Source organism: Hippocampus comes, unplaced genomic scaffold (assembly GCF_001891065.2).
Source record: "Hippocampus comes isolate QL1 unplaced genomic scaffold, H_comes_QL1_v1.1 scaffold45, whole genome shotgun sequence".
In the NCBI taxonomy this organism is placed as follows: domain Eukaryota; kingdom Metazoa; phylum Chordata; class Actinopteri; order Syngnathiformes; family Syngnathidae; genus Hippocampus; species Hippocampus comes.
Window position 1 is genome coordinate 3521591 of NW_017805783.1, and position 12011 is coordinate 3533601.

Sequence of the window (12011 nt, forward strand, 5' to 3'; positions counted from 1 at the left end):
GTCATCGACAACACATACTGCATCACACTACTTCCTCGCACTGTCTGTGTAATACAAAATTGTTTCATCAAGAAACTAGCAGACAGCGCTCACCCACCTGCCTATGAATAAAATATTTAGTTTCAGGCAAACAAAATATGAAGGGCAGTTCTCATGTGTAAACATTGTCAAAAACTTCTGGAAAGGCTTCGAGCAAGCCTTTAGGTGTGCCTTTGTCTGAATGGACGAATCAGTCATCTCATAGAGTGATTAACTTTGTATGAAGGGAATCTTGTTTAAGATGAAGACAAGCCGGTGTGCGAATAACAACAGAACATATCGCCTTTGTCGAGTGTGTCTGCAGTTTGAGGGGGCTGGGAGGGAATCTTGTCACTGAATCAAAATAATGAGGATTGGCCAGGACCACAGTGACATTATGAGAAGGGAATTCTTTATTTACAAAATTAAAACTGTAGATGAGTTGCCACTGAACATAATGTCAAAGTGTTGAAAGCAGGCAATTACAGTTGGAGCAGTTGGAGATCCGCTTGATTGAAAAAGAGCTGTTGATTACAAAAAAAAATATATTGAATCACATCAGCTTGGAGGTAATGAACTGCATTGTTAAAAGTCGAGGTAGAATCAGCATACACTGTTTTGACTGATGTCATGTGACACAAGTTTGTACGAGTCACCACAGACTTGTAAGGTCAGTGTTGCCTGATGACGGTTCATCTCACAGAAAAAGGTAAGGGACACTGTTGACTACCATTGGAGCAGTCTCTGGATCATATTGTCTCTTAGAGTGAAAAGTTGACTTGTTTTATCAAGGTCAGCAAGACAACTGTGGTGTGAAAAATAACAGCCGTGGAAAAACTCAAAACAGATTTGTGACAATTGAAGTATGTGACAGTGTGAAACGTGGAACACATATGATGACATTTAAAAATCTAAAAGTAGCACGTACGACAGATCTTTCGAGGACACACCATCAACTATCCACATTTTCACTGGTATAATCCATGTCATCTTTCATCACCACAGTATAAAATTGTGTGAAACTTTTTTCATGATTTTTTTTCTCATTTATTCAGTGATACAAGCACTTTGAAACTAGGACTTCCAAGAGAAGAGATGCGGGGGATACATAAGTGCACAGGAAAATACACAGGAATTGTTCAACAGAAGAACTTTTATGCCTTGCGTTTGACCAAGGTTCCTTATTGAACATAATTTTTGCAGTATACATAAATCGATGAGCCTCCATTATCTCCGAAGAGTACAAGATGCTTGATTGTGTAACACAGCTCGTGTCACCCAACAAAAAATGCACAAAAGGAGTGTCGCCTTGAATATTTCACAAAGTTCACTCAATGATTTTCTTTCCAAAAATAGCATAAGTGAGTCTCAGTCTCTCTCTCTCTCTCTCTCTCTCTCTCACACACACACACACACACACACACACACACTTTCTATCTGCCTTTGCAGTGGGACCAGAGAGGTACCAACAGTGACTCACATTCTGTCAGAATGTGTTTTATCTACAGTCCTGCTGCATACACGTCACAATCCACGAGGTACACCAGTACAAGCGCAGGGGCCGCCGCGTCTCACTCTCTGTGAGTCAATGTCAGCTGCAAAACTTCCTTAAACCTTGAGGGCTTCGTGCACGCCCACCGCTGACAGCCGGCGGTTGATGTTTCGATATCTGCAGCGAAGAAGGTCACGATAAGTGGAGCGTAGGTCTCGATTGAAGAAAGCATAGATGAAGGGGTTCATTAGGGAGTTAGCGTAACCTAACCAGAGCAGCGTGCGCTCCAGCCAGATGGGCACACAGCTGCACACTACCCCACAGATAAAGGGCCTTGCAGTGGACAGGATGAAGAACGGCAGCCAACACACAGTGAAGACCCCCACAATAACCCCCAGAGTTGTGGCCGCTTTCTGCTCCCGTTTGAAAATGGAGATGTTTCTCCTTTCGCGGTTCAGCAGTCGGGAAAGGGCAACGCACTCCTCTGCCACACCAGGAGGCTTTAGGCCCTGCATTCGTAGCGCTTCATTAGTCACTGTTTCCAGGCGCTCTCGGCGAGAAAAGTCGGTGAAGCGGTGTTTGGCACCACTTTTGCGGGCTGCCCGGAAGATTTTATAATACATGAACAGCATTACCAGCATCGGGATGTAGAAGGCTACGGCTGTGGAATAGATGGTGTAGCCAAAGTCTTGGCTGATGAGGCACACGCCGGCTGTGTGGACATTTTTGGCCCAGCCACAGAATGGGGGCAAAGTGATGGATGCTGACACCAGCCACACGCCCAAGATCATCTTTGCCATCAGCTGACCATTTTGTCGCGCTGGGTAGGTTAGGGGCCGCGTAATCCCCAGGTACCTGTGAGGGGGACACAAAAACAGCATTACAAATTGACCGGAAAGGACCTTCTGGGCACAATGGCTTGTCAATGCGGTGGTATCCTCAAATGTTTTGGTGCTATATACTCCATGTTTTGGACTCCGTATTATAGGCTAAAAGTTTCAGAGTTAATACAGAACAGAGATTGCAAAATAAAAAATACAGTAGATTGCAAACTGCAGAAAACATGGAATTTTGGTTGACCACATTTGAAAACAATCGACCCCGATGTTTGATTGATGTTTTGAAAGTTTTATTTAAAACATACATGACCACAAAAATGAAATACAAAAATTGTCAAGATAAATATCCAATTCTGACACACCACGTATTGCTGTTCAGAAATGCAGTAGGAAGTTAAATCTTATTCAATCCTCCCCATTCTCTACTACATTAAGAAATATCTAACAAGAAGTGAAATCTGAAATGTATAAATATTTAATACATGCACTTTATTATTTGCATAATCTAAAAAATAAAAATAGCCATACACAAAAACAGTTTAACTTTTACATCCTAACCAAACATACCCATATCCTGTGTGCAGCATATTTTTTATACATTCTTTCATACTGGTCCTAGGTTATGTTTGGACATTGCTTTAATTCTTCATTTATACTGTTCCACAGTTTCAAACTGCAATTTGACCATCATCAACTTTGTTTTAATGTTTTGAATTTGTGATGAGCCCTTCAAAGGCAATTCATTTCCCCATTCTGACAAAAAAGATTTGCAATGTTTTTGGTTAGTTTATTGATTTTAGAGGTTCAAGATGCGTTTTTGGATGTGATGTCAACATATCATGTGGTTTGTCAGAAAAAAATAAAAAATTAAAACGCTCACAGTTGACTACACTTTCTACTGTGAGCTAACTTGTTTTAATTTTAAAGAACGATAAAAGAGAATATGCGAGGTTCATTCTAAATCTAAATGCATCACAAATATTATCCATCTATCCATTTTTGAATCCGCTTATCCTCACGAGGGTCGCGGGGGTGCTGGAGCCTACCCCAGCTGTCTTCGGGCAGTAGGTGGGATACACCCTGGACTGGTTGCCAGCCAATCGCAGGGTACACGTAGAAGAACAACCACTTACGCTCACAATCACACCTCGAGATAATTTAGAATGTTCCATTAGCTTGCCATGCCTGTTTTTGCCACGGTAGTAAACCGGAGTATGTGGAAAAATCCTACCCAGGCACGGGGAAAACATGCAAACTCCACACACGAAGGCCAGAGCTGGAATCAAACCCTGCACCTCTGCACTCTGAGGCGGATGTGCTGATCAACCTTACAAACGTTAATATTGAACAATTGTTGACGGAAGAGATTCAACATAAAACATATCAAACAATAAGATGGTCTGTGAATCCTTAAATGGGATATTTACTTTTCACTGACAGTGATATTTAACTTTTGCGGCATAAGAACATCCAGTACATGAACCATATTGGGTCTGGAAAAGGCACAGACAATGATTCTGGTGTCTCGTAATAACCTCTATGGGGGTACATTTGTGTATGTCTAATATTGGGGGAGAGAAATGCACTTTTACTGCATGCCTTTTTCTGGTAGGTCACATTCAGTTTGCTCCAAGTTCCTTGGTATCTAACTTAGGATATTAATTCCTCCATTTTGAAGGTCAAAGTATTCTGTCATCTTTATTTTTTGGAAGAAAAATGCTGAAATTTACTGCAAGTGGTGCGTCAAACACTAATCATGCCCTTTCAAACAAAACAGTTTCAATAAGAGCTCATGCCAGGACCAGCTGTTATTCTGTGACTTGGGAGGAATATAGCTGCTCAAGAGAGAGCTATCAATCAAGTAATCAGCTCTATGGTTTCGAATCGCAGATGAAGAAGTGTGAAAAAAAATGCGAGAAAGCTTGAAAAAGCTTGTAAAAATAGCTCCTATATTCACAAAATGCTAAGACTGTGTCGAGCAGCTCTCTGTGTTTTGGCAGCATGCCTGCAACATTTTTCATTCAACTTCAGAATCAAATCAGTATATTTAGGTTTATTTATGTTTATGTTTTGTGTGGTATGCGCTCTGGTTTAACAGACGAAGCTTTCGGGAGCATGAGACAATCCGCCAGTGAGCAGCATGCATCGGCAGTGTATAAATCTAATTAAACTCCTGGTTAGATTTGCTTTATCCATGGTTTTTATATGTGAAGTATAAAATGAAGGCAGTTTAAAATGAAGTTATGAGTATTTTTTTTTGTAATAATTCGATTATTCTGACATTGTAATTGAGCCCTTGTAACTCGAACTATTGAGTAAACTGTGATGATGAACGAAATTTCAAACAAATGTATTAAACTTGCATTAAAATTCAAAAAGAGTTACTAATGTAAAAACAGCAACAATTCTTGTTGGTGAGGTGTTTCGGGCTGGCCTGGGAACGCCTTGGGATCCCCCTGGGAAGAGCTGGAAGAAGTGGCTGGGAAGAGGGAAATCTGGGCTTTCCTGCTAAATCTGATCGATGGACCAACGATGAACCATATTTACAATGTCATATCTACTAATGGATGACTTTTTGATGATTAATGATAAAAATGTTCACGAGCGAGCGCAAGCACAGCTTGTTCACCGGGTCTCATTCACTTCAATGAGAGTTTGGGGGAACAGCAGAGCAAAGGCTTGACATTCCCCCGTCCTGACCGATTGTGGCCCCCACCTCTCGGCTTAGCATACATAAATTGAGTAGATTAAGCCCAGGCATTAAGAACGTTATGCCTGACCAACTCCGAGCAGCAGGTCAGCAGTGGGTAGTGCCCCTCAGCAGCCAAACACACAAGCGGAGGTGATGAGGGTCCGTATGCCAAATAAGACAGGAATGAAGTCGTCTGTGTTCCGTCCCACAACGGCGCAAATGTCCATCTGACTTCATTGATGGGCTTACCTGCGAAAAGAAAGAAAACTCAACCATGATCCATTTGACTGCACCTTGCGCTAGACTTCCGCCGGGTGCAAAAATATGGCCCAAAATCTTATGTCCCATATTCAGCTTTTCATGTCGAACCCAAATGTATGCAGTCTAAGCGTGAATAAAGGAATTGGCCACACTGTTTCAACACTTTTGGAGGGGAGATGATTTATGGATTATGTTGTCACTGAGGGAGAGTAATTTACACTATGATGATGCAACATCAGGAAATTGAGAGCTCATTATCTTGTTCAACGATATTTTTATGTAGCCACAGAGAGTCAAACCCTCAACCCGCAAGGTTGTGGGTTGAGAGAAACTCATTCAACATACCGAGCCAAGCTGCCCCGAGAGTGACACACGCAGGCAGTCACAGTGACACACAGACCGAAATAAAGTGGGGTTTTTTTGGTTTGTTTTATTTATTTTGTGTGTGTGTGTGTGTGTGTGTGTGTGTGTGTGTGTGTGTGTGTGTGTGTGTGTGTGTGTGTGTGTGTGTCTCAGGAGGATTCGAGACATATTAATGCAGAAGCCTCGGGGATTCTGCTGTCACAGACCAACAGCGTGGCCAAACTAATGGAGAATGTCATTACTTCCACTGAACTACCAGCTAGGGCACAGTGAAGTAAATTATTTTCTGCACCATAACACTGTAATCGGCCAGACTGTGCAACGGCATCCTGTCTCTAGGGGTATCTCTCAAACCTTTTATGTCTGAAAGGGAATGCGCAGTGAAATATTTACCGAGCTGTGGTTGGTTTAGGTGTCAGTGTGGTAAATTTAGAACAGCAAAAAGTGGAAGAGGGCAGTGAGGAAGTCCATTTACTTTTTCCCCACAGAACCTTTCCACTCATGTGTTTATCTTCAGACTTCCAGTGGCAATGAGGGAGATCTAAAATCTACTTTTGAAAATGAGAAGTTTTCTGGGAGGGATTTCATGCTTTGTTTGTCTAACATTAAATGTTTTGAGATTGATGAAAACACCCCACTGTTACTGTCACTTCTTCCTTTAAATAGATAGCAGACCCTTACTTATATTTGTTCCACAGCCATTAACATTTTATTTGCCATAACGTGTCCTAATATGAGCTATTCCATACATGTTCTGATGTAGTTTTGCATACATTTTACATTGTGTATTTACAATGAACTGCTTTTTACTGCAGGCACTGGACATACATGTTATATATGTGTACATATTGCATACAGCTCTTCTGTTCAATCTCAAAATAAGCATCGGAAGCAAAGTTATCCATCAAATAATTGGACTAAATCCGTGTCCACAAATTTTGCTGTCATTCCTCCTCTTCGATGAAGAAAGGAAGTTTATATTTTATAGTCTTTCTAGTGAGGCATACCACCTGTCCTGTAAATACTCCTATCAGCCTTTTACTGGCTCTCACAGAAATAGAGATGACTATTAGTGCCACAATGATAGGTGCAATCTAAATACCATTGTGAACGACTGTCAGCATGGTCTCCACCTTGGGTGCCCATTACGTCGGTCGTGATCGACCAGGAGATCAAGGACTGGTCCCAAGTCGATCCGAGGGGTGTAGAGGAAAAAAAAAAACAAACAAACATTTGTGTCTCTGTGTATGCTAGTAATATATTTTTTGTGTTAATGCACACTGCACCCGAATCAATGTACCCGTATAATACTTGGAATCGATTTCACAAAAAGTATTTAAAAAATAAAAATAAAATAAAGAAGGTCATCTTTAACCTACGGTGACGTGTGACTGCGTCACCGGAAGTTGTTAGCGTCTGCAGTTGCAGCTTGTGATCAGAGTTGTTGGGCTATATCTTTTATCGTTATCATTATTCTCATTCAGTTTGTTTTGTACAATTTACCGAGGGGACGGGTAAAGAATGGGAATTTGGAGGGCCGAGAGTAGCATTTTAAAACGGTATGTGTGAGCTACGATCGTTAACAGGCTGACTAAGTGCGTCGCATGCCTCAGCATCAGGCTATTGCTCATCATGGCATGCGTGTGTGTACGTGTGCGCGTGCGTATGCGCGCGTGCACGGTAACGGGTCGATCGTGGCAAGTTGGTTGATCGAAAAGTAGATCTTCGGTCAAAAAAGTTTGGGCACCCCTGGTCTCCACAAAGCAAAGATTGCACAGGTCCCGCAGCCTTTGCAGAATAGAATGGAATGGAATGGAAAAGAATGAAGCAGGATAACTGAATTTGATGGTTGATGTATAGTAACAAAGCAAATCGGGTTGTCATACATCATTTTAAATGTGATGATTTGTATACAGTACTGTTAAAGGAGCCAATTTAGACTAAAGACGGACAAGTCAAATTTTTTCTTGAAAAGACTTGATATGTCACCACCTTGCCCTGTCAGTCTCGGAGCATTCAGAGCACTGCATAAGGCTGGGTGAGATCCATTAGGGGGGAACCTTTCCCAGGGTTGAGCCAAGTCTCAGTGAGAATGGCATACTTGTTCGATAGTGATTGGGTATTTAAAAGAGCAATGGCAACAGAAATGGGTGGTTGACTGAATTGTAATTATTGTAACCAATGGTAATTAAATTACCACGCCTAGTGGGTGACAACACAGGATGCAAGCACTTGACTTGTTTCATCACCTCCTCCATTGGTCAAGAAATGTATGACTGTATGAACTGTAGACTGTACAAACAAGAAGCTCTTCAAGTGTACTTGTGGTGGTCGCAATGAAAAATATACAGTTTATCCATAAGTAGGCAATTTACAAAATTTTGCCGGTCGATCATTTCTTCTCCATCACTGGTCTAGGCACACGTACGTAATTTTTTTATTTTTTTGGGAGCCAAACCAAACTGTAATCGTCTTGTCGGTTCGTGTGTCATTTTATTTGAACCTCGCTTCTGTCATCGCTTCAATCAGTAAATTTCATTGGTCTGCCAGTTACAATCTTACCTGCTTATCCATCATTATGTTTACTGCCCGTGCTTGCGTGACCTTCACTCAGCTGGATCAGTATGATCAATGTTATGAGACTGTTGTCACAGCTGTGTTTACTTGTCTGTAATGCTACGCTATTTGCCAGTCCATCTTTCAAACTGGTGTGTGTGTGGAGATGAATCTGTGGAATGCACAAGTGTGCTTTGCAAGCTGAGTAACTATGAATTATTTTCTTTTTCTTGCTGCACGGAGCAAAGATAAATATCAGAATAAGCTCTTGCAATGAAAATCATGTCATCATTCATAGTTTGTTTGGTGTGAGCAAACAGTTGTCAGACACGGACACAGATTCCATCTCCATATTTAATGTACTGATTTATGGCATCTGTTGTCAAATCAATGTGTGTTTAAAGTGTACATTTCTTAACTGTCTTCTGTTTATGTAATCAGCAAAATGAAAGTTAATTTTTGGTTTACACAGTGTCCATCTGATTTAACTACATTCCAGTGCAAAGTGTGACAACAATAACAGAAACATTGTTGAAAACGTCAACACTCAAAACTGATTTTTTTTTTTTTTTGTATTTGTAAATACTGACGTGTTGAAGCTGTTGTATTGGATCCATAATAAAAATAATAATAATAATAATAATAATAATATCCATCCATCCATTTTCCGATCCGCTTTATCCTCACAGGGGTCGTGGGAGGTGCTGTAGCCTATCCCAGCTGTATACTACTAATAATAATAATAATTAATAATAATAATAATAACACTGTGATTGGCTGGACACCAGTTTAGGTGTCCCAGACCTACTGCCCGAAGACAGCTGGGATTAGCTCTAGCATGTCCATAACCCTTGTGAGGATAAGCGGATTAGAAAATGGATGGATGGATGGATAATAATAATGATGGATTTTAATTATAGGCACCTTTCAGGCCACTCAAGGTACAACATAATTAAAAGCCTGTACTATAAAATAGCAGGACATAAAACGTCAATTAAAATGTCAAGTGATATGAGCAACATTAAAGTAAATCAGCAATCTGCAATCAGTGTGTTTTGAGACTAGTTTTAAAAAGGGAAAATGAGTCTGTGTTATGGATGTCAAGCGGTAGTGAGTTCCAAAGTCGAGGGGCAAAGCGGCTGAAGGCTCTGTCCCCGACAATGTTCAAACGGGCAGAAGGAACGGAAAGGTGGAGAGAGGACGAAGATTTGAGGGAATGAGAGTGTGCAGCAATGTGAAGGAGCAAGGTTATTTATGGCCTTGGGGCACATATCAGTATTTTATATTGAATGCGATACTGAACTGGATCTAATTAGAATGATCAATTGACAAGAAAATGCATAACCATAAAATGTAAATGTATTGCACCGATATATTTTTCAGAGTCAGTCAGGAAAAATATATACGGTATTTACATATATTTATAAATAAAAGGTATTATCTACCCATTCATTTTCTGCACTGCTTATCCTTTTATCCAGCAACTCCCCGTGAATCTCTTCAGGATAAGTGGTGTTGAAAATGTATGTATGGATGGATGGATGGCTTATCCAGTTCAGAGGTATAGGTGAGCTGGAGCCTATCTCAACTGACTTTGGGCCAGAAGCAGACTGCATCCCAGTTTGGTGGCCAGTCAGTTGCAGGACATATAAAGGCAGACAACCATTCACACTGTCACTGAGTGAGAACTGTCCTGCGAATGTCCCACTACACAATCGGTGACTATAAACTGTTTTCAATTATATACTGCTTCTGCTACTATTTCAAAGTCTTAGTTCACCAACAGAGCAGCTTTGCACAAATACGTATACAGGGTGATATGAAAAGAATAAGCTAAAACCATCACACGATATTTAAAAAACGAAAAACTATTGAAAACAGTCGCTTGGACACAAGTATCGTACATACCTTCAAGTTTGTATTTCATGTTTTAGAAGTGCGTCTTGTGGCCACAACCAGCAGCACGGACAATATCAAGCCCACATGAGTATTCATCCCAAACGTGCCTCAGGGTATCGCAGTCCAACGTTTTGATTGCAGTTGTTATTCGATCTTTCATGTCATTGATATTTGCTGGAAATGGTGGAACTTTATCTTTAACACATCGCCGCAAGAATAAGTCACACACATATTTCTTCTTGTGGGGGCATGTTAAAGACAAAGTTTATGTTCCACCACTTCCGGCAAATATCAGTGACATGAAAGATACAAAAAACAGCTGCAATCAACATGGTGAACTGCGACGTCCCAAGATACATTTGGGAGGAATTGTCATATCGGCTGCCGGCGGTGGCCACATTGAGCACCTGTAAAACTTGAAATAAAAACTTTTTTTTTTTTTACGTGCAGCATGTGTCCAAGCTAGAGTTGTCTATTGTTTTTCATTTTTTAAATATTGCGTGCTGATTTTCCCTTATTCTTTTTGAATCGCCCTCCGTACAAAAACAATCTCCACAAAACTTGGTCACGGAATGATGCATGAAGTAGAATAACAAATCACATATCAACAACCAATTATATTTCAGTCCATTTGATTTTCATCCAGTCAGCCCCAGAATCACATTGGCATCCCTTGGCTGTTCTTCATCCTCTCTAACACAACACACAACACAAAACACAAAGGATGAATTGACAAAAAAAAAAGACAAACACCCTCAAATACAAAGCTCTGTGCATTGCTTTCAATAGTTGAGCCTTAGTGGAGTTCTGTGCTCTGCTTATTCACCTTTTAGTTTAACACTGCTCACAAAGGGTTAAGGTGATTTGACTTTCAGGTTAAATATCAGGATGAACTTAAAATGCACCATATCCTGAACAGCTGAACGTAAATTGACCTTCTGAAAACTTGTGAATGCATTTGTCCAACTGATCAATGTTTCAGTACTTTTTGCACAATTTGCTGTTCTCTAACAAGGAGATGCATGGCTGAATTCACTGCAGGTGTTTGATCACGAATCGACCAATACATTTCCTGCCCCAGTTAGAAATGGTATTTCAACAGTTCTGTTCATAAGGCTGTTCGCAATTTGACATAATAAGACCGAGACAACACAAAACAATTGATCATCAGTATCCCTGGATTCAAACAGCGGCTCCTCTTGTTGCATGTTGTCTTGAGAGGGAAGAAATTTCATCTGTGCTGTATACAGCACATTTGACAATAAAGTTGTACTTGACTTGACTTAACTAGACTTGAACAGGATGTCCATAGTGGGAAATGGTCACCGTGATTAAAGTGTTGTAACGTCCCGGAATAATCTGGATCTGGGTGTGTGTTTTTAGAATATTAAAAAAATAAATAAATAAACTTAAATCAGATGCTGTCACTGATGGTGTAGTGGTACCCTCGCCTGACTTGTACACAGGCAGTGTGGGATCGGTGCCCACTCAGTGAAGGTGTGGATGAGGGTGTAAATGGTTGTTTGTTTTTACGACTGGCGACCAGTTCAGGGTGTTTTCCGCCTTCCGTCTGAAGTCAGCTATAGGCTCCAGCACCCCATGCGACCCTGTTTAGCCTAAGCGGTGTTGACAATGGATGGATGGACATTAATCAGATATCTCGGCGGAGGCTGTGAGAATTGTGAGTACAAGAAGCGTGTGGGTCTGGTGCCGCATAAGAGACAAGAGGTTTGAGGTGGCTCGTTGTGGTGTACAATGACCGTTAAGTCATTGTGACTTCTAATTAAGAGCAAAAAAAACTAAAAAAAAAAAAAAAAAAACAGGACAAATATCGCAATCCCCCCCAAAAAAAAAAAAAAAAAAAAAAAAAAAAAAACCTAACAAAAAAATT

General features: G+C 40.6%; 1 protein-coding gene across 1 annotated transcript in view; it reads right to left on the minus strand.

The window, feature by feature from the left end:
• Positions 1-413: 413 nt before the first annotated feature.
• The window catches only part of htr7c (5-hydroxytryptamine (serotonin) receptor 7c), a 29130-nt gene continuing 17532 nt past the window's right edge, over positions 414-12011 (minus strand). The window contains exon 2 of the mRNA XM_019885151.1: positions 414-2365. Coding sequence (XP_019740710.1) covers positions 1627-2365 — 739 coding nt within the window. The 3' untranslated portion in view covers positions 414-1626. The remainder of the gene's footprint in view (positions 2366-12011) is intronic.